The 23,207-nt window shown below is 50.5% G+C and overlaps 1 protein-coding gene and 1 pseudogene across 1 annotated transcript in view; one reads left to right on the top strand and one right to left on the bottom strand.

Annotated features, from left to right (window-relative positions):
- The window catches only part of REC114 (REC114 meiotic recombination protein), a 125,393-nt gene that overhangs the window by 8,714 nt on the left and 93,472 nt on the right, over nucleotides 1-23,207 (top strand). Inside the window, exon 2 of the mRNA XM_051822308.3 lies at nucleotides 17,697-17,786. Coding sequence (XP_051678268.2) covers nucleotides 17,697-17,786 — 90 coding nt within the window. The remainder of the gene's footprint in view (nucleotides 1-17,696; nucleotides 17,787-23,207) is intronic.
- Nucleotides 5,131-6,937, bottom strand: LOC103345578 (GPI-anchor transamidase component PIGT pseudogene; annotated as a pseudogene).

Here is a 23,207-nt window from a genome sequence, read left to right as displayed (position 1 = left end):
TGACGCCAAGAGCCAGGCACTCAGTCTGGGTCTCCCACCAGGTGCTGGAGCCGTCACTGCCGCCTTCCTGGGTGGGCATTAGCAGGAAGCTGGAATTGGGAACGGGCCTGGGGCTTGAATTCAGGCACTCCAGTATGGGATGTGGGTGTCCCAGCCGGCATATTGACTGCTATGCCAAATGCCCACGTCGTTGGTGATTCTTACTATATATAAGGATCCTCAAAAAGGCCATGGAAATATTAAGAAAAAACTGTGCATGGATTATAAAGGTATTTTTACACCAAAATGTATCTTTTAATTCTGTCTTTCCATGAATTTCTGGAAGAACTGTATTATTATTTTGGGGATAGAGGGAAGGACTGACTGGGTGTTAGTGCTCTTGTTTTGGTTTTTATTATTACTGTTAACAACTTGCAATTCTGTGAAACATCAAAAAATGCTGATTTCTGCAGTTCGATGATTGGTATGTGACCGGACCACTTGCATTAGTATCGTACATATACTCTGCCACCAAGAGTCAGTGGGGAGACAGCTGACAGCACCCCTAACAATTTTACACACACTTCATAACTTGCAATGCATGGATCAGCACTTTGGGACAGTATTTGTAAAGCTGTAACACTTGTGGGTGGGGTTTTGAGAGCAGAAAACAAAGCCTTAAGTACATAATTTAACCCACCAAAATCTGAACGATAGTACTATTTTATTTATTTATTTATTTTTTATTTTTTATTTTTTGACAGGCAGAGTGGACAGTGAGAGAGAGAGAGAGAGAGAGAAAGGTCTTCCTTTTTCCCTTGGTTCACCCTCCAATGGCCGCTGCAGCCGGCACACTGCAGCCAGGACACCGCGCCAGGAGCCAGGTGCTTCTCCTGGTCTCCCATGCGGGTGCAGGGCCCAAGCACTTGGGCCATCTTCCACTGCCTTCCCGGGCCACAGCAGAGAGCTGGACTGGAAGAGGAGCAACCGGGACAGAATCCGGCGCCCCGACCGGGACTAGAACCGGGGGTGCAGGCACCGCAGGCAGAGGATTAGCCTAGTGAGCCGCGACGCCGGCCAATAGTACTATTTTAGCCTTCAAAGTGGACATACTTTACCTAAGGGTAAATATTTTTCATGTGTTTCTTCTCATTTTTTTCTACTCCACTTTAGATTTCTCTTGTATATGAACTTGCACAAATGCATGCATATAAATTTTGAGGAGAGTCGCTAGCCAACATACAAGCTTATGATAGGCCGGCTCCGGAAGCCTCTCAGGGTGCTCAGCTGTGTTGAAGGCAAACGCTGCAGCAGACAGGGGTTGGGTCTTCAGCTACGTTGAGGGGTGCACCCAGGGAGAAGGCAGCAGGGTGGGTGATGTATGTGGTCTGTGACGCTGTTAAGACTTGGACATTACAAAGAACAGTTTTCTTTGAGCTTGCCATGCTGTGTTAATGTGAACATTCCAGTAAGATGCTTTTGTTCTCAGAAATTTCAAGTGTAATCAAAGATAGAAGAGTATAATGAATCAGCGTGTGTGTGTCACCCAGATCTAAGACTTAGCAACTCACAGCCAATCTGGTTTTGTCTGTGTTCCATCTACTTCCTTCCTCTCACGTTACTGTGAAGCAAATCCCAGACATTGTATTATTTCATCAGTTACTATTTCAGTTCACAGCTCTGATGCAAAACTTCAAGAAATGTAATTACAGGAACTGGCGTTGTGGCATAGTGGGTAAAGCTGCTGCCTGCAGTGCTGGCATCCCATATGGGCACTGATCTGTGTCCTGGCTGCTCCACTTCTGATCCGGCTCCCTGCTAATGGCCTGGGAAAAGCAGCAGAAAATAACCCAAGTGTTTTAGTCCCTGCTGTCCACATAGGGGACCTAGAAGAAGTTCCTGGCTTCCTCCTGGCCCAGACCTGGCTGTTGTGACCATCTGGGGAGTGAACCAGCAGGTGGAATATCTCTGTCTCTCCCTCTCTCTGTCACTCTGACTTTCAAATAAATAATCAAATTGGTGTAGGTGGTGACTTAAGGCTGACCCCATAATTTCTTAATAGTATCAAACATCAGTGCTCAAACTTCAGAGTGTCCCCCGAGTGTCATAATCTTTTTTTTAAAAAAGATTTTATTTATTTGAAAGAGTTAGAGAGAGAGAGAGAGATCTTCCATCCACTGGTTCACTCCCCAAAATGACTGCAATGGCTGGAGCTGAGCTGATCTGAAACCAGAAGCCAGGAGCTTCTTCTGGGTCTCCCACGTGGGTGCAGAGACCTAAGGACTTGGGCCATCTTCTGCTTTTCCAGGCCATAGCAGAGAGCTGGATTGGAAGAGGAGTAGCTGGGTCTCAGACTGGTGCCCATATAGGATACGGGCACTGCAGGCTGCGGCTTTACCTGCTCTGCCACAGCACCAGCCCCCTAGCATCATAGTCTTCTGAACAGAGTCATGCGTTGTGATTGATGGGTGTATCCTTTAACCCTCAGGCTTTCCTGCCCCCTCTCCCTCTCTGGGGTTTGTTGAAGACACCAGGCTGCTGTCCATGGGATAGCCCACGGGGGCTTGGCTGCCTGTACTTCGTGGTGCAGTCTCCTGGGCCCTGGGCCTGAGAGTTGAATTTGGAGGCTGTGTCAACCTCAGGTGGTTGGTTTGGGCAAGACTATTTGGTAGGTAGTTTGGTCTTCTTAGGAGGTATGTAATGTCAATTTCTCTCTCCTTTTGTGATGCTGTAGCTATTGATGCTGAATTGCCTATAGCCAGCAGTTGAGGAGTTGTGAAATGTTGATAATTGTGACTGTCGTTTTCTCTTCATTTATCACCTGGGGTGTTTCGCCATGTCCACTTGTAGGTTGCCGTGGTTGATTTGTCTGGGAGAGGTGGGATTAAGGCTTGATTCTTTCCTTTACGTGCTGCTGGGAAAGTGACTCTGTTCCCTGGGATCCCAGCGGAAGGAGGGTCGAAGGTCTTCCTGTATCCTTGGAACTGAGGGATCTGACCAGGACCCGAGTTCCCCCAGCTCTGTTCAATGCCTGGGGCCTGAGCCCTGCCCACTTGCGCCTCTCTGCAGCTGTGGGAGAATGCACTCTTTCATGTCAGTTTGTTTTTCTCTCTTCCCCTGAGCCCCATCTTTAACACTTCCTCTGGATCTGAGCCATTGCTCCAAGAATCCTCTGTTGTTTCTGAGGATTCCTTCGTAGCTCTGTGCTGCGTGTCTCACATTTGGTGGTCTGGGTTGTTATTCGGTCCCGGTGCCGCCCACCCCGTTCTCCAGGTAGCTGCTGGGTCTTTAGATTTGTGAGGCACAGCTTCAGCTGCAAGGTTCTCCTGGAGACTCTAAAAATAATAACAATGACTGCTGCTGGCTGCCACTGCTTCTCGACCCGGCCGATGTCGATCCATTCCTCCAGGAGCCCTGGCTCTGTTTTTTCTGTTTGTTCTGCATTGCTTTAGCCACACTGGAAATGTGGCTGTCGATCTTTGCCTAACTCATGGTTCTTTCTACCCATGAACCTCAAATCCAGCCGTGGATACTGTGAGAATCCTATGGGCCTCTTACCTCTGTGGAGGGCAGGAAGGGCTTCAGGAAGTTGTGACTGGAGAGGTCGGGAGACCAGCGGGGACTTCAGAGCAACACAGCCTGGTGCTGCCTGTTGTGGAGGTCCGTCCACTCTCCTGGGCGGGGCTCATTCTCCCAGAACTGCAGCAGCGTCTTTGCCCAGGGCTCCTCGTGCAGGGTCTTAGTCCACCCGAACGAGGATGCACTGGGTCCAAGGAAAGGTAAGCGCACCGCTCGCCCGTTCCCCAGCCTCCTGATCCCAGAGACAGACGCAGCGGGGAGTCAAGTCAGGCAGGAACTCATTTATCGCGCATGTAGCAAAGCCTTTTAAAGCACAGAATGGCCGGATTATCGGGGTGGGGCATAATGACCAACCAATTACTTAAAAGGTCATTTTACAGGGCGATTTTTTACAGGACCAACCATATGTCTATACACTTGTCATCAGTCGTCGTCACCTCCCCTGACGCTGTGCAGCCAGTCAGCTTTAGTGGTAAACAACTTTGGGTTCCGCCCACCTTACTTCCTTTGGGTGCCGTCTTTGGATTGCCTTGTGTGCCTGATTTCCCCGCAGGTTCCCCCTTTTTTGTTTTAGCTGATTGCCCACCTCGTTTGAGGTTTGAGCATGCCTGCCTCGTTTTGAGGTTCAAGCATATGGACACCTCCATCAGGAAGTACGTCCCGGCTACACGGAGGGTTTTTTTTTTATTATTATTATTATTATTGTTAACTTTGTCATAATGTAATCAGAGGGTCATGAGTTGGATTTGTTCCGTTTTGGCTCAGATAAGTTGGGCCAGCTTATCCAGATTTGAATCTATTTGAGCCTGTACTTCCCGGAACCCCTCCTGTTTTGTTTTATTAGAAATGAAGCTCCTAAGCCAACCTCTGTGGCACCCAAACCTATGAGTGTGGTTATCGCCACGGCGGTCATAACCGCTCGTCGCTGACGCCGGGGTAGGCACACCGCCACTTCTTCGTTTAGGTGATACAGTACATGGGGGATGAGGGTCACTAGCACGCAGGAATCATGGTTGTGCATCAGTACCTCTATCGAAACACAAGGTGTGAATCCTGTAGGCTTGTATAGCCAAAACATCCCTCCCTTCTGGGTGCCACCCATTGGTCAAAGGTCTCATTAACAATTTGACATCCATTCCAGATTTTTCCTGAGACCCTTCTGACTAATCCAATGACCCATCCCCATAGTCTCACACACCCATTGAGATGGGGGCTGGTCCCCCCCCCCTTTTTTTTTACAGGCAGAGTGGACAGTGAGAGAGAGAGAGAGACAGAGAGAAAGGTCTTCCTTTGCCGTTGGTTCACCCTCCAATGGCCACCGCGGCCGGCACGCTGTGGCCGGCGCACCGCGCTGATCCGAAGGCAGGAGCCAGGTACTTATCCTGGTCTCCCATGGGGTGCAGGGCCCAAGCACTTGGGCCATCCTCCACTGCACTCCCGGGCCACAGCAGAGAGCTGGCCTGGAAGAGGGACAACCGGGACAGAATCCGGCGCCCCGGCCGGGACTAGAACCTGGTGTGCCAGCGCCACAAGGCGGAGGATTAGCCTAGTGAGCCGCGGCGCCGGCCCCCCTTTTTGTTTTAAACGTTGTTCCTTTAGAAAGCCAGCCTCTTGGCCAGGCCGCCAGTCCTAGGCTCCTCGATGAGGAGGGTTCTGGTGAGGAGGTTGTAGAAGGAGCTGTAGCAGATGGCCACCACTGTGCACGTGAGGCAGATCATGTTGTAGGGCATGCTGAAGTCCGGCGTGGGCAGGCTCACCAGCAGCGGTTCTGTGTACAGTTGCACGAAGTAGCTGGAGCCGTCGGAGACCAGGAACAGGGCACTGAAGAGGGGGCTCTCTTCCCGGGCCACTGGTTTGGCTGCCACCACACTGGGCACAAGGGCACTGAGGACAGACGGGCTGACACAGAAGCCGTGGTTGGGGTCTGGAGTATACTCTGTCCACTTGAGCAGGGCCTGCTCAAACTGGATGGAGACCTTGGTGACCGAGCTGGCAGGCAGCTGAATGAGCGTCTCCAGGAGGTGGGCCGCAGGCGGTCCTGGGCAGGCTGGTGGTGGATGTAACTTGGTTTGTTCTCCTTGCCCTTGGACGTGATGGTAGCGTGTGCACAGAGCCGCAGGTGCAGTGCGCGGTGTCCAGCAGCGCGGGTGGGTGTTGTACAGCAGGGTGCTCAGCTGCCCCTTCTGCAGCCTGTAGCCACTCACACAGCGCTGGCGTGCAGGAAGGGCACCGGCGGGGCCTCGCTCTCTGGGGGCTCTCCCACTTGAGGTCGCGGGAGCTGTTGATCAGGGCTGTGTCGAGCAGGCAGACTGCGTAGGTCTTTCGGCTGCCCAGGATGACGTCCTGGTACATGGTGGTGGGTAATGGTGTGCCACAGCGGTGCAGTCAGGGCCTCGGCCTGCAGGTGGAAGTGATCCGGCGTGGCCTGTGCCAGGGCGGCGGCGCACACACAGCTCTCGCGGTGCACAGCGGTGAAGGGGTCGCGCAGAGGTGGGAGCGGCAGAGTCTCCTCAGCTGGGCAGGCTGGGGGTCCCAGGCATGGACCCAGCGGCGAAGGGAGAACTGGCTCTGTGGAGGAGCGAACGAGGAGCTGGAGCTAGTCCCTCTAGGGCTGACGAATCGGGGCCCTGGGGAATCAGTTCCAAAGAGGAGGAGAGTGAGGATGCACGGGCAGAGGGGCCGTCCGCCTTTGTGGGCGAGACCCCCTCAGCCGGCCCCGTGCGTCCCAGGAAGAAGGTGCAGTGCTCAGGGCGAGGCCCCAAGATGACAGGGGCAGCCTGGTTTCCAGCAGCGGGGTCCTGGGCTCAGCTCCTACGGGGGAAGCCCTCCAAGGGGACACGGGGTCTGGGCTGACTTTTAAGAGGCAGCGGGCTAAGAAAAAGACCACCTGGGAGTTGCCATCGTCCTCCTCCGGGTTCGTGCTGCTACTCAACCCAGCAGGTGGCAGCCATCGGCCCCGTGCTGAGGCCACTGCTGGCCTGGGGCCACCCCTGCTGCCGCCACTCTGGCTCCGGTGGTCCCCGCTGGGCTCCATGCACTGCGTTGCGGGGTGCAGCGCAGAACGCACCGCGTCGTCCAGGTGTGGCATGGCTGCAGCACCGCCCAGCTCCATAGCCAGGCCGAGCAGCCGCACAAGTGCCAGGCACAGCTCCTTGCACAGCTCCAGTGGCGGCTGCACGGGGTGTGGGCTGGCCAGGTGCGCAGCTAGCGCCCTGCAACCATCAGCGGGCAGCTTAGCAGGCACGCCCAGGGGCCCTAGAAGGTGGCAGCCACGTCCCTGTAAGGCAGCGGGGTGATCCTCCCGCAGGGTGTGACGAGGGGGCTCTGCCTGGCCCCACGTGCCTGGCCCCAGGAGCAGCACCAGCAGAGTGAGCGGCATAGCCACCGCCGTGCCCGCGGCTGCTTCTGCTTAAGTCACCTCATTTCTCCTCCCTCCTCCTGGGCAATCGCAAGGGTCCAGATCACGTAGCTCCCTCCGCGGCTCTACATAGGGGGAGGCCGCCTCTGCCCCCGGGAGGTAAGGGCGGGGGGGTTTCCAGTCCTTCTGGAGAAGATGGGCTAGGCGGGGTTATTTTTACTTTCATTTTTACTTTCTGATTAAGCAGCCCATTCTCTTTCCCCACCATCTTCCTCTGTGTCTCTGGACTCTCCTAAGTCCTGTAAGGCCTTTAAGGCCGAGTCCTCTTTGGACGAAACTGCATTACCCATACTGAGGGTTTCACTTACCCTGAGAGACAGCTTAGCCTCGGCCAACACGCCCCTCGTCAAGCCCCACGTTGGGTGCCAGATGCAGGGTCTTAGTCCAGCCAAACGAGGATGGACTGGGTCTGAGGAAAGCTAAGTGCGCTGCTCGCCCGTTCTCCAGCCTCCCGATCCCGGAGACAGTCAGACGCAGTGGGGAGCCAAGTCAGGCAAGAACTCATTTATTGCGCGCGTAGCAAAGCCTTTTAAAGCACAAAACCACCGGATTATTGAGGTGGGGCATAAGGACCAACCAATTACTTAAAAGGTCATTTTATGGGGCGATAATAGAAGATGGCCCAAGTGCTTGGCCCCTGCACCCATGTGGGAGACCTGGAAGAAGCTCCTGGCTCCTGACATAGGATCGGCTCACTTGGGGAGTGAACCAGCAGATGAAAGACACCTCTCTCTCTCTCTCTCTCTCTCTCTCTCTCTCTGTGTCTCTACCTCTCTCTCTAACTCTGACTTTCAAATAAATCTTTAAAAAATTATTTATTTAAAAGTCAGAGTTACAGTTAGCAAGGGAGTGAGAGAAATTGGTTTTCCATCTGCAGGTTCTCTCCCCAGATGTTTGAAGCCAGCAGCCAGGAGCTTCTTCCAGGGGCCCAAGCATTTGGTTCATCCTGTGCTGCCTTTCCCAGGCCATTAGCAGGGCATTGGGAGTAGAGCAGCCTGGACTCGAACCAGCACCCGTATGGGACGCCAGCATTGCAGGCAGCAGCTTTACCTGCTGTGCCACAGCACCGGTGCTGAGACCAGCTCTTTCTGCCTGGACCTGGGATCTTGTCACAGCCTCTGCTCAAGGAAAGGGGTGGCTGCTGTGACTGGGGACGGGAAGACGGCAGAGCCGCAGATAAGCTACCATTTTTCCTGAACCCCTCGGGAGTTCTAAACATTTTCTACACGGAAGAGAGAACGGTCTACGTCACGGCAGCAATCTGAAAACCAGTACGTCTGGGATTGTCTTCCCTGGGCTGCTCTCTCTGCCTTCCAGTCTTTTTTGGAGCCCCACCTTCCCGGAGCTGCCTCCCCGACTCCCTGCTTGTGCTGCAGCTTCTGGGGCCTGTGTTTGCGCCTGCTCTGCGGACGGCTCTCGGCTGGATCTCATGTGCTGGGTGTGCTACCTGCTTTACTGTGCTCTCTCCTGAGATGCTACTGTGCCCACAGCATGCAGTGTCTGGGATGGAAAACTTGTAGCACCTTCCTTCCATAAGTGATAAAATTACTTTCAGAAACAATCATGAAATGAAATGAATGGCAGCAGATAGTGAACTTCTTCCTTTATTGAACTTTGTTATTACGATCTTGTGAATTAAATAAAAAAAAAAAAAAAAACAAAGATAGACCTTGCATTATGAGGCAGGATAGAGCCCCACAGCTGTTTAGCTAGTTGTCTTTACATTTAGTTACCTTTTTCATCGATTCTTGCTTACAGGTTTTGTATGTTATTTTATGTAATTAATCACCCGTTAACTGATAAGTCCATTTTTCCTAGGTAAACGGAACATATCCATTAGGCCACTACCAAGCAAATTGATATTGATCCGTGGTCATAGTCTCTTTTTTTTCTTTAGTTTTGAAACATTTAACAATTTAAAGAGAATAAATTTTGGTATTAAAGGTACTGGTTTAGGGGCTGGTGCTGTGATGTAGTGGGTTAAGCATCGCCTGTGGCATAGGCATCCCATATGGTGCTGGTTCAAGTCTCAGCTGCTCCACTTTGGATCCAGCTCCTTTCTGAAGGCCTGGGAAAGCAGCAGAAGATGGCACAAGTGGTTCAGCCCCTGTACCTGCAAGGAAGCCCTGGAGGAAGCGCCTGGCTTTGAATCAGCTCAGCTGTGGCCATTGTGGCCGTTTGGGGAGTGAACCAGTGGGTGGGAGACCTCTCTGTCACTCTGCCTCTCAAGTAAATAGATACATCTTTTTAAAAAAAAGTACTGGTTTAGATTTAATAAATTATTTTGAATGTGAACTGAAATTTACCATTACCAAATAGCAGTTATATCTTACTGTTTACACTCTATTTCACTGTTCTTTTATTATTATTTATTTAAGGGCAGAGTGACAGAGGAAGTGAAAGAGATTTTATGTCCACTAGTTCACTCCTAAAGTGGGCTGCAATCACTGAGGCTGAGCAAGGCTGGAGCCAGGAGCCAGGAACTCTATCCAGGTCTCCCTTGTGGGTAGCAGGGGCCCAAGTTCCTGGACCGTCCCCTGTTGCTTTCCCAGGAGCATTAGCAAGAAGCTGGGTTGGAAGTGGAGCAGCCGGGACTGGAAAAAGTGCTTCAGTAAGGGATGCCGGTGTCCAGGAGCTGAGCCCACTGCACCACAACAAGCATGCTCATTGTTTTGACTCTCAAACTTTACACAAAGGTAAATACCAAAAGGTCTCATAACATGGCAGAACTGGAGTGATTCAAGTTCTTGGTCTTCACAGTCGTGAGCTATCTTTGTTTGTTGGGACTCTTCCATTCAGATGCAGAATAGTGCCGTGCGGGGGGGTTGGAGAGGTGGACTTCGTGTTACTAGGCCTGAAGTAAAGTGGAGCATTCTGAGTCGCCCGGAGCAGCTGTCTGCCTGTCTGCACACTGGGAGGCCCAGCTCCAGCCGGGGATTTTCTCAGTGAACCTCTGTGCAGAAAATATTTGAAGAGTAGATAGTGGGGACAGGTGAAGCTGCCACTTGAGATGCCACATGCCAAATCAGCGTGCCTGGGATCAAGTCCTAGCTTTGCTTCCCATCCAGCGTCCTGCGGTGTGCCCCTGGGAGGCAGCAGTGATGGCCCACCCAGCTGGGTCCTGGCTTCAGCCTGGCCCAGCCCTGGCTGTTGTAAGCATTTGGGAATTGATGGAGGATCTGTCTCTCCCTGTTTCTCTGTTACACTGCCTTTCAAATAAATAAGTAAATAAATCTTTTTTAAAAGTAAAAAGTCTGATAATTTTCTGCTTACATTTGTGTTATTTAAACCCAACAGGTAACTGCAGCAATTATTTAGAACTTAGATCCTTAACAGATTTTTTTTTTTTTTCAGGGAAAAAGTATTTTATTATTGACATGGAGTAGAATTGCTAGCATATGGTGGTAATAAAAAGGATGCTCTTAGTCCATGCCTTAGTCTGTTACTGTAGCTGAGTACTAGGTAAGGGTTTTCTTTTTTTAAAGATTTATTTAAACAATGTTTACCTGAGGCCCGTCCAAAGCCAGGAGCTGGAACTCCATCTGGGTGTGCCACATAGGGTGACAGGAACCCAAGTATTTGTGCCAACAACCACTGTGTCCTAGGCTTATTAGGAGGAAGCTGGGTTGGAGGCGTAGAGTAGCCAGGGACTTAACCCAGGAGTACCAGTGTGGAAAATGGGCATCCCAAGCAGCAGTGTAACCTGCTGTGCCATGGTGCTCGCCCCAGATTAGGCAGTTGCTAACGGATGGGGTTTCCAAGTTCAAAGCTGCAGAAGCTGGGGAGTGTGGGAGTGTGCATGGCGCCTGTATCTGCTTGGTGTCACAGCAAGCTTGCCAGAGGGAGCTCCCTTTTATTATGAAGCCACTCCACTGACAACTCCTGTAACCCACTGATTCATGCAGAGATCACTTTTTTTTTAAAGATGTATTTATTTGAAAGGCAGAGTTACAGAGAGGCAGAAGCAGAGAGAGAGAGAGAGAGAGAGAGAGAGGGAATTCTTCTATCCACTGGTTCACTCCCTAGGTGGCTGCAATAGCCAGAGCTGTGCTGATCAGGAGCCAGGAGCTTCTTCTGGGTTTCCCACATGGGTGCAGGGGCCCAGAGATTTGGCCCATCCTCCACTGCTTTCCCAAGCGCATTAACAGGGAGCTGGAGAATAACTACAACATGATCTGGTGCCCATGTGGGTTGCAGGTATCACAAGAGGTGGCTTAACCACCAGCACCACAACATCAGCCCCTATATTTAAATTATTATTGAAAGGAAGAGAGAGAGAGAAAGAACTCCCATCTGCTGGTTTATTCTCCAGTTGGCCACAATGACCTGGGCTTGTCCTTGTCAGGGCCCAAACCAGAAGCCTGGAACTCAGTCCAGGTCATCCGTGTGAGAGGCTGGAACCCAGCCCATCACCTGCTGCCTCCCACAGTGCAGCAGGAAGCTGGGGTTGAGAATGGAGCTGAGACTTAGGCCCAGGCCTTCTAATAGGGGATGTGGGCATACCCACTACTGTCCTAACTGCAGGACCAGACACTTGCCCAGAGAATCTGATTCTTGCTTTGTCCAAAACATGGAGATGGCCTGCATTAACTTGCTCTGCTTTCTACTTTCAGTGTCATCTGTTGATGTTTCTGTCTCTCCCTGCCACTTTTCCCTTCAAAGGACCCTCGTGGGGATGGTGGGCCATCCTCGCCACATTATAATTGGCAGTATCAGCAAGTGTAACAATGATATAGTACTATTTTCTAATCTGTATATGTTCACATTTTGCCTATTTTTTTTTAAAAAAAAGCTGTATTTATATATTTGAGAGGCAGAGGTACAGAAAGAGAAGGGAGAGACAGAGAGAGAGGTCTTCTATCCACTAGTTCACTCCCCCAAATGGCCACAACAACTGCAACTGGGATGATCCAAAGCCAGGAGCCAGGAGCTTCTTCCAGGTCTCCCACGTGGGTGCAGGGGCCCAAGGACCTGGGCCACCTTCTACTGCTTTCCCAGGACATAGCAGAGAGCTGGATTGGAAGTGGAGCAGCCAGGACTTGAACCAGCACCCATTTGTATAAGCCTTAGGCTGAGGCTTAACCTTAATCCTTACATGCACAGAGTATCTCTCTCCATATGTGTATTTGTCCTTAAAGCCTCAATTTTCACCACTGGCCCTTTACTTCTTCTGTTCTACTTACCTCTTTCACATTTTTGATGCTATTTTATGTTTTGATGCATTTAAACTTCTAACTTCCAGCTCTTTACTAATCTATATGAACACAACTGGCTTTTCTTCATTGGTGTTTTAAAAAATATTTACTGTTTTGTTTGAAAGCTAGAGTTACAGAGGGGGAGGGACTGCAGGAGAGAAAGCGGTCTTCCATTCATTGGTTTACTCCCTAGACGGCCGCCCCCAATGGCCAGGGCTGGGCTAGGCTGCAGCCAGGAGCCAGGAGCTTTATCCAGGTCTCCCATGTGGGTGTCAGGGGCCCGGGTACTTGGGCCATCTTCTGCTGCTTTCCCAGGCCATTAGCAGAGAGCTGGATCAGAAGTGGAGCAGCTGAGACTTGAACTGGTGCCCACATGGGATGCTGCGTCACAGGCGGTGGCCTTACCCACTGCGCCACAACTCCAGCCCTCCTTTATTGATCTCATATCATGCAACCTTTCCAAAGTTTGCTTTGGAATTTCTTACATGTACCCCCATAGTTTCTGTCTTCTGTGTATTTCACTCCTTCATAGACAGCTCTGTTTCCATCTGATGTCATGTTCCTTCTGCCGGGAGGATTTCCTTTAACATTTTTTTCCCTGCAGATCTGCTGGTGATAATTCTTTCTGAAAACACCTGTGTTTCCTTTGAACATTTCACATTTTAGCCTGGTCCCTTTTGTTTGTGGTTTTGTATTCAGTTAACCACTCAGCAAGATGCTGGGTGCCTGTTGCGTGCCCAGCACTGTCCTAAGCATTTAGACAGACAGTAGTGATGGAAACACTTACGCTTCATGGAGCTTAAGTTCTGCTCGGGGCAGACAGATAACCTGAGTAGACACGAAGTCAGCAAACAGCGGTAAGAGCTGTGGAGGAGAACGAAGCTGGAGAAGGCATGCGGTGGTGTGGTTGGGGAGCCAGGGCCGTGCTCGGAAGGGCAGGTGGGAAAAAGATGCCACGTGAGCGAAGGCTTGGAGAGGGAGGGGAAACTCGGCTGTAAAAGCTGTGACGTTTGCAATCGCAGTGAGCCCACGGGCCTGCAGTGCAGCAGTGTGCGCGGGTGTGGGGCCGGGAGGAGACCTGAGCTGCTGCAGGCTCTGAGCCGGAAACCACGTGCATGGTGTGACCTAAGGTCTCACCAGCTCACTCTGGCTCCCGCACAGAGGAAACCGTGTGTTGGAGAGGGACCCGGTGAGGGGTAGCAACTGCTTAGCTGGGCCTGTCTGTGAGAAGTGGCAGGACCCCGAGTGTTCTGCGGGGAGCCGTGAGGGTTGGCTGTGGCTGTCAGGGGAGGGAGAAGGACTGAGAATGGCCCCAGGGTTTTGGCCTAAAGAAAGGGAGGGACTGGATTGTGTCTGAGGTGAGGACACTGTGGCCGGCAGCGGCCTGGCCCAGGGCAGGTGCTCTGTAAGGACCGAGGAATCGGGGAGGGGTCAGAGTTCAGGTCGGGGCCGAGAGGTTCCAGGCGCTGCTGCTCCTTTGCGAGGTGATGCCAAGTGGGCCGTTTGACCTGCCAGCTTGGTGGGCAGGGGAGCCGTCTGAACTGGGATCGGGACGGTTGTTAGGTACCACTTGGAACATTACAAGATATGCTGGGAAGGATTTAAGTCTTTGTAATAGTGTTCCTGTCCAATGAGAGACGTACCTAAAAATGTTCAGAACAGCATTGTCTTAGGAGACCTAGATGGGGAACAAAATATTTGCCAACAAAAAGAAACTGAAGAATAAGACGTGGCACAGTCACAGACTGGTGTCCTGTAGTGATGGCGAAGCAAGCAGAAGAGCATCCTTTGTGTAGCTCCACTCGTGTAGAGAAACCAGCTGTGGTGTTGGATGTTGGGACGGAGGTTGTCGGAGGCGGAGGCAGGGGTCAGGTCTGGCCCTGTGTCCGCATTGCTGGTCCTGAAGTGCTGGCTTTGCCAGCATCCCTTGAGCTGTGCGTTTTTGCTTTGAATACTTTTTGGTGAAAGTGTTAAATTTATTTTTAAAAAAGTTAATTGTCATGTTAATGTTACTCTCAGAGTTGACAGAGCAGAGTCTTGTTTTGTTTTGTTTTGTTTTTTAAGATTTCTTTCTTTCTTTCTTTCTTTTTTTTTTTTTTTTTTTTTTTTTTGACAGGCAGAGTTAGAGACAGAGAGAAAGGTCTTCCATCCGATGGTTCACTCCCTAATTTGCAGCAGTGGCCAGCGCTGCGTCGATCCAAAGCCAGGAGCCAGGAGCTTCTTCTGGGTCTCCCACACTGGTGCAGGGTCCTTGGGTCATCTTCTTCTGCTTTCCCAGGCCACAGCAGAGAGCTGGATTGGAAGTGGAGCAGCCGGGTCTCGAACCGGCGCCATATGGGATGCTGGCGCTTCAGGCCAGGATGTTAACCCGCTGCGCCACAGTGCCTCCCCCAGACTCCTGTTTGGAGAGCTGTACCTAACCCCAGTGTCCCTCTGGTTCCAAGTGGCCACGACACACTTGCGATGATTCCCTGAAACAGGGTGCCGTGAGGGGTCTTCCGCCCTTCACGGAGAAGCACATTAAGAAAACCACGGCACAGATTTCAGTTTGGTTTTTAGCACCAAAATCAACTTACCTTTTAATTCCATTCTCCTGAACTTTTTGAAGTACCCTACACAAGTAGCCAAGTTCCCAGAGTAACAACCACTGAAGGAGTTAGTGTGGCGCCCAGAGGAACCCTCTGACATCTATAGTGTTCTTTGCAGTTTAAGTTTGGAGTTTAAAATGAATTAGAGAAAACTCAGTAGGGACTCTTGAATTTAAATACAGCATTAAGGATCTAAACTCCACACATCAGACTATAAGATAGAGCATTCTTTAGTAGTAGAATGCAGTAACTTTATAAAAATGTACCAAAATTGGTGGAGCTGACATTGTACCACAATGAGTTAAGCCACTGCTTGCAATGCCAGCTACCCATGTCAGAACACTGGTCCTAGTCCTGATGCACTTCCAGTCCAGCTCCCTGCCAATGCGCCTGGGAAGGCAGCAGTGATGGCCCAAGTGCTGGGCCTCTGCACCACGTGGGAGACCAGCGTAGACTTCCCGGCTACTGGCTTCAGCCTGGCCCCTGCCTGCCTATCAAGGCTATGCAGGGAGTGAACCAGCAAATGGAAGATCTCCCTTTCCCTCTCCCCTCTCAGCTCCAGCTCCTGTTCTTGCTCTTGCTACGCCCCCTCTCTCTCTTCTTCTCCCTCCTTCTCCCTCCCTCTCCCTCCCTCTCCCTCCCCCTCCCTCCCCCTCCCTCTCCTTCCCTCTCCCTCCCTCTCCTTTTTTTTTTTAATTGTTCTATTTGACAGGTAGAATTATAGACAGTGAGAGAGACAGAGACAGAGACAAAGGTCTTCCTTCCGTTGGTTTACTCCCTAAATGGCCACTACGGCCAGTGCTGCGCCGATCTGAAGCCAGGAGCCAGGTGCTTCTTCCTGGTCTCCCATGCGGGTACAGGAGCCCAAACACCTGGGCCATCCTCCACTGCACTCCTGGGCCACAGCAGAGAGCTGGACTGGAAGAGAAGCAACCGGGACTAGAACCTGGCGCCCATATGAGAAGCTGGCGCCACAGGCAGAGGATTAACCAAGTGAGCCCTGGCGCCAGCCCCCTCCCTTCCTCTTTCCCTTTCCCATCCTCCTCCTCCCCCCACTTCCCTTTCCCCCATCTCCCCCTGAGCCCCCTAACTCTTCCTGTATCCTTTCTCTCTCTCTCTCACTCTACCTTTCAAATAAATAAATAAATCTTAAAGATAAACTGAACTAAAGTTGAGTATATGTAAATTTAGAATAGTGGTGGGGAACATTTTTTTCTGCTAAGAGTCATTTGGGTATTTATAACATCACTCACAGGCCATACAACATTGTCAACTTAATAATTAACCTGCTATAGATATATTAAATTTCAAGTCCCGCCTGCAGTTGCCTTGGCAAAGCCAGGCAGTGTGTGTCCGTGGGCTTTCATGTGTTCCCCACCCCTGAGAACTTTAAGCATTGAGGCAAGGCTCTCATGTATTTACCAGGATGTTACCCTCACAGTATTCGTGAATGAGGTAAGAGTCACCCCTGTAGTGAGGTCCCTGAAGACCCCATGCATGCCCTGTACCTGTCTGTCGGGGCTTCCCTGATGCCTTGATTGAATTGCCCCAATTCCTCACCGTAACTCAGTGGGCTGGAACGACAGAGCACATGCAGCAAGGCAGCAATGTATGAGGGTAAACCCAAGGTCTTGCATGCAGGTTCAAGAAAAAGAAGGGCAGTGTAGGATTTGCCAGCATAGATGATGGCCTTTCAGGAGGCTTTACTGATTCCAGAAGGAGCTCTTCAGGAAACTATACCCCTGCCCCAAGATGTCAAGAAGGCGTGGAAAGTAGTTACACCGTACCAAGAGGGTGGTGGGGGTGGTGGCACCACGGCTGTCTGTCTTTGCTTTGTTGAGATTTATTTTATTTATTTGACAGGCAGAGTGACAAAGATGGGGTGTGGGAGAGATCTTCCATCTGCTGGGTCACTTCCCAAATAGCTGCAAAGGTTGGTGCTAGGCCAGGCCAGAGCCAGGAGCCAGGACAGAAACTCCACCCAGGTCTCCCCCGTGGGTAACAGGGTCCAAGCACTTGAGTTATCATCTGCTGCTTTCCCAGGCACATTTGCAGGGAGCTGCATTGGAAGTGGAGCAGCCAGGACTTGAATCTGACTCCAGTAAGGGAGGCAGGTGTCCCAGGCGGTGGATTAACCCACTGCACTGTAATGCCAGCCCTGTGGCGCCGTGTTGTAGGAGTGACATTGACGAGGAGATGCACTGGGTTTGAGGGGTTATGAAAAGTGGATTGCGCAGCTGAAGGCATGGGACCCTGAAGTCTCCCAGGAGCCCTGCGAGGCATTGTCTTTGTTTTACAGAAAGGAAGTAAGACAAAGAGGGGATACGTGATTTAGCAAACTGTGACGAAGAGTGGTGGACTAAGGACTCACAGCTCCTGATTCTTAGGCTGGTGCTCATTTTTTTAGCGTAAGCAGAGGACTAAGCTGTGTTGGCAAAGCAAAAGCGCACACTCAGAGGGCGTGAGCCGCAGTCCACAGGCCCAGGGTTGCCCTCCTGTGATCTGGAAGCGCAGGGGGTGGTGCTTTGGGTGGAGTTTTCCGGGAAAGGGTGGGGGTTTCCAGGAATGTGGTGGTTGCCCAGTTTCTGACCTGTCAAGGACGTCTTGGAGGTGTCATGGCCTCAGGTGCATAATGGAAGTAGGACTGTCAGTTGTGGCCATTTTATTATGATGATATAATAGGCTATAGGTCATCACAGGATAATGTTACTTTTTTGTTTCAAAATACTGGTTTTTGTTTTTGTTTTTAAAAAGCCTGGCTGCTGTTTTATATATATATAAACTTCACACTCTGAGGGAATGGTTGCAGATTAAATGGAAGGAAAAGTAACTATCAGGGCAGGAAACTCACTATGATAAAGTAGTTTGGCTTTCAATATTATGCATTTTTGAGTATTACAGAAATATGTTGTATTTTATGTATTTTTCTCTTTGAAGGTTTTTGATTCCAATGAAGAATCCGGATATCTTGTTCTCACCATAGTTATATCGGGTCATTTCTTCATCTCACAAGGGCAGACGCTACTGGTAAGCTTGATGCAAGCAGTTTGTCATGAATGTGTGTTTCCGACCTCCTTAGCTTCACATCACTTTTGGTATCGAGTTTCTTCAGCCTCACTGAAAGCCGTCAAGTTCGACGGACTCAGCGTTCGTCAGATGTGCTGCGGCAGTGGGGCCGCAGGAACATACTGAACGTTGCCACCCTGCAGGAGCTGAGGGTTTTGCTGAGCGTCCAAGTGGATCCAAGGGTTGTGATGAACCGGTGTAATAAAGGATTCTTTTTATAAAAGATTATTTATTTATTTATTTTAAAGTATAGGGTTTGAGAGAGAAAGAAAGTGAGCTTCTATCTGCTGGCTCACTCCCCAAATGGCTGCAACAACCAGGGCTGGGCAAGTCAAAGCCAGGAGCCAGAAGCTCCATCCAGTCTCCCACACAGGTGGCAGGGGCCCAGGCCCTTGGACCGTCATGACTGCTGCCTTCCCAGGCGGATTAGCAGAGAGCTGGATAGAAAGCAGAGCAGCCAGGACTCGAGTCAGTGCTCTGATACGGGTGTGGACGTCACAGGCGACAGCTTAACCCCCTATGTCACAACACCAGCTCCTGATAAAGAATTCCTTGGGGAAAAAAAAAAAAGAGTTATTGATTTATTTGAAAGACAGACTCTTTCACTAATGATTCGTTACCCAATTGGCTGCAACAGCTAGGGCTGGACCAGGCTGGAGCCAGGAGCCAGGAACTCCATCCGGTTCCCATGTGGGTGTCCGGCACCCAAGTACTTGAGCTGTCTTCACTGCCTTCGCAGGTGCATTAGCAGGGAGCTGAATCAGAAGCAGAACGGCCAGGACTCAAACCAGTACTGTGATATGGGATGCAGGTGTTGGAAGCGGCAGTGTAGCGTGTTATGTCAGGATGCTGGCCCTTCTTCTGTTTCTTTTTTTAAAAGATGTATTAATTTGAAAGGCAGAGTGCCAGAAAGAGAAGAAGAGAGAGAGACTCGTCTTCTGACATGGGATCCAGCATTGCAGGTGGCAGCTTGACCCACCAGGCCACAACACCAGCCCAATAAAGAGTTCTTCACTGGGAGACTGCGGTGAAGACAGGCCCGTAGGGAAGAGTGAGAGTGGGCGGTTTCCCGGGAGGGAAAGCAGCCCAGGCGGAGGGGCCTGTCTGAGGAGGGGGCTACCAGAAGCCCAACACCTGAACTTCACTGAGGGAGCCCCCGCGAGACTCTCATTTTATAGAAATGCATTTGTTCTTGCGCTGAATACATCGACAGAATTTTAGGAGATGTTGGCATGAAGAAACACTTAAAGCAAAAAATAATAATCCCGATGCTTGAAGGCTAGGCCTTATTTGGTGAAGTAGAAATAAAATGAAGGATGCGACAAGCCAATTATTAACTTCCAATCAAAGAAATTATGCAAGAAAGGAAATGGAACGGAAGATTATTGCATCATTCAACTGGCGGTAATGTCTGTGTGGATGCGATAAGTTCACGGAACAAATATTTACTGAATACTCATTTAGCAGATATTTATTGAGCCATCATTACATGTGGGGCTGTTCGGGGACAGGGTGCTAGGGGTGCAGCAGTGAACCACAAAGGTAAGAATCCGTGTCGTCATCTGGCAGGGTCAGATCCGTCAGATCTGTTCAGAGGCGCCGTCGTTGGTGAATCTGCACGCATGTTCTGTAGTGATGCGTGTGTCATGCATGGTCTGTAGTGATGCGTGGGTCATACATGGTCTGTTAGTGATGCGTATGTCATGCACGGTCTGTTAGTGATGCGTATGTCATGTGTGTTCTGTAGCGATGCGTGTGTCATGCATGGTCTGTTAGTGATGCGTGTGTCATGTTTGTTAGTGATGTGTGTGTCATGCGTATACTGTCAGTGAAACAGCCCTGTGGTTGAGTGAGATGCAGACGTCGGGCTGTGGCATCTGGGTCCGTGGCGGGAGCATGCGTCTCTGCCCTCTATGCCACCATGTGGCCTGTGTTGCTTGGAAGACGTTCGGTTTCCTCAGCTGCTGCAGCAGGGGCCCCAGTGGCTGGCTGAGGGACGCCCACAGCTGAGCCCTGCGCCTCTGCTGACTGGCGAGGGGCACCCTGTGCTTGGTCTCTGCTTTTGCACCTGCGATCCACGTGGTGACAGTGCTAGGGAGAGCCGAGTTTACCCTCTCCGGAGGAATGTGGAGGGCGCCCCAGCTCCACGAAGGCACCAGGAAGCTCCTGGTGCAGAAAGTGTTTGAAATTCCTGCAGGGCTTTTCCCCACTCAGCGTTTTTGTGAGCTCTTCCATATGTGTAGTTTTCAAAAGATTATTGGATAAAAATAAGTTTACCTTTTTTCCAAGATTTATTTGAAAGGGACAGTTGTGGAAAGAGAGATCCTCCATCCACTGGTTCACTCCCCAAATGGCTGCAAGGCCAGGGCAGGGCCAGACTGAAGCCAGGAGCTTCATCTGACTCTCCCACACTGGCAGCAGGGGCCTAGACACTTGGGCCATCTTCTGTTGCTTCTCCCAGGCCATTAGCAGGGAGCTGGATTGGAAGTGGAGCAGGTTGGATTTGAACTGGCACCCATATGGGATGCCAGCGCTGCAGATGGTGGTTTAACCCACTGCACTGCAGTACCAGCTGCCCCCTTAAGTTTATCTTTTAATTCCATTTTCTATGAGCTTTTTGAAATGCCCTGTGTACAGGGATGGTGCTGTGGCATAGAGGGTAAAGCCACTGCCTGCAGTACCAGCATCGCATATGGGCGCTGGTTAGAGTCCCAGCTGCTCCACTTTGAATCCAGCTCTCTGTTGTGGCCTGGGAAAGCAGTAGAAGATGGTCCAAGTGCTTGGGCCCCTGCACCCATGTGGGAGACCCAGATGAAGCTCTTGGCTCCTGGCTTCAGACTGGCGCAACTGTGGCTGTTGTGGCCATTTGGGGAGTGAACCAGCGGAAGGAAGATCTCTCTCTCTCTCTCTGCCTCTGCCTCTCTGTTAACTGTGCCTTTCAAATAAATAAGTAAATCATTAAAAAACAAAACCAAACCCTGTGTGCATATATAATTTAGATATTGACTATTATTTTTTCAAAAATCTTTAAATCTCCTTTTGAATCTAATTTGAGAGGCAGAGAGACACAGTTCCCATCCACTGAGGCACTCCCCAAATGCAGGGCAGGGCTGCAGAAGGTCTTGGACGTGGGTGGCAGGGACTCAGTCACTTGAGCCATCACCACTGCCTCACGTGGTGTGGGTTAGCAGGGAGTTGGAGTCAGGAGCAGGAGCTGGGTATCGAACCCAGGCCCTCTGATGTGGGATGTGGGTGTCTTGCCTGCTACACCAGATGCCTGCCCCTAAAGATCTTTCTTGAAAGTCACTCTTCTTGAGGTGTGACTTACCTAAGATGAAATTCTCTGTGAGTGTTCAGTTTGATGGCTTCACAGGTGGGTCCAGTCCCGTGGCCACCACCCAGATCAGGAACAGACATTTCAGGTAGCCGAGAATTTCCCTGTGTGCCTTTGTAGTCAGCCCCCTGCCCACCCGCAGCGCCTGGCAACCATCCACCCACTTCCTGTCATATTAGCTCTGTCGTTTCTCTTGTAATGGTTAATTTCTCATGATTTGTTTAAATTGACGGATGAGATGGTGTGTTTTTGTGCTTTACAGCATTTTGTTTTGAAGTGTGCATACGTTGTGGAGGCACTAAGTCTAGCTACGCCACATGTGCGTTTCCTCAGTGTGGTTTTGCCTTTTCTAGAATTTCACGTAATGGAATCACGGGATACAGTCTTTCGTGTCTGAGCTTCCCGTAGCGTTGTGCCTTTGAGATTTGTTGGCGTTGTGCGTTACCAGTGGTTCCTTCCTTTTCACGAGGGAATGGTGTTGCTTTGTGTGGATAGACCTAATCTGTTATCTGTTCAACTTTGGAAGGACATGTGGGCACTGGCAGTTTTGGGTTTTTATGTGTAACGCTGTTAAACATTTGTACTCAAGTCTTTCATGCCTAGCACTTTAACGTTTATATGCAAGTCTTGGTGTGGGCCTGTTTGCATTTGTTTGGAAGAAGCCCAAGAAGGGAAGCACTGGACCCTCTGATGCACGTGTTGAACTGTATAAGAAAGTGCAAAGCTCTGTTCCGGATGTGGGCCCCTGTGTTCCATGGCCTCACCTGCCAGTCTTCTTAATTCTTGTTTCTTTTAAAAGATTTATTTATTTGAGAAGTAGAGTTAGAGACAGAGAGAGGGTTTTTCCATCTGCTGGTTCACTCCCCAAAGGGCCGCAACAGCTAGAGCTGGGCTGATCTGAAACCAGGAGCTTCATGTGGGTCTTCCATATGGGTGCAGCGGCCCAAGAACTTGGGCCATCTTCCACTGCCTTCCCAGGCCATTAAGAGAGCTGGATTAGAAGAGGAGCAGCCCTGGCATGAACCAACGACCATATAGGATGCAGACAGAGGCTTAGCCTGTTATGCCACAGCGCTAGCCCCAACCTGCCAGTCTTTAATTGTAACCATGTCAGCGTGGGTGTGTGGCCAGATCACGTGTTGGCTTTGATTGGCATTTCCTAATGACTAAGGATGTGGGCATTTTTTCCCGTGTTTGCCACTTGTTTGCCTCATCGGTTCAGTGTTCATGGTGTCTAACCATTTTGGATGGACTTGTTTGCCTTCCTATGCTTGGAATGTAGAAGCGCCTACTCTGGATAGAACTCTTTTTGTCACAGGAGTGTTCAAAGTATTTCTCGCCGGCGCCGCAGCTCACTAGGCTAATCCTCCGCCTTGCGGCGCCGGCACACCGGGTTCTAGTCCCGGTCGGGGTGCCGGATTCTGTCCTGGTTGCCCCTCTTCCAGGCCAGCTCTCTGCTGTGGCCTGGGAGTGCAGTGGAGGATGGCCCAAGTGCTTGGGCCCTGCACCCCATGGGAGACCAGGATAAGTACCTGGCTCCTGGCTTCGGATCAGCGCGGTGCGCCGGCCGCAGCGCGCCAGCCGTGGCGGCCATTGGAGGGTGAACCAACAGCAAAGGAAGACCTTTCTCTCTGTCTCTCTCTCTCACTATCCACTCTGCCTGTCAAAAAAAAAAAAAAAGTATTTCAGTTGGTGGGTGACCTTTTCATTTGTTGGTGTCTTGAAGAGCAGAAGTTTACAATCTTGAAGTCCATTTCTTGCTCTACGGTTCATGCTCTTTGTATACTGTTTATGAACTTTTACTTACTCCAGGATTATAAGATTTATTTTTTGTTTTCTTCTAGAGGTTTTATACAGTTTAAATGCTTATATTTGACTTGTAGCCTATTAAGAAATGCTTAGTTTTATTTAATAATACTGTTCATTACTATTATACTATTTAGGATAGACTCTTATCTTACTCCCAATCAAAGCAATATGGTATTGATAAAAATTACTATATTGCGGACAGTAATCTGGATCTTAGGGAATTTATTTCTGGAGATAAT

This window comes from Oryctolagus cuniculus, chromosome 12 (genome assembly GCF_051225735.1).
Source record: "Oryctolagus cuniculus isolate XC-2025 breed Fujian yellow rabbit chromosome 12, ASM5122573v1, whole genome shotgun sequence".
Lineage (NCBI taxonomy): Eukaryota > Metazoa > Chordata > Mammalia > Lagomorpha > Leporidae > Oryctolagus > Oryctolagus cuniculus.
The sequence above is the reverse complement of the archived record's forward strand: the minus strand, read 5'-3'. Positions and strand labels throughout refer to the sequence as shown.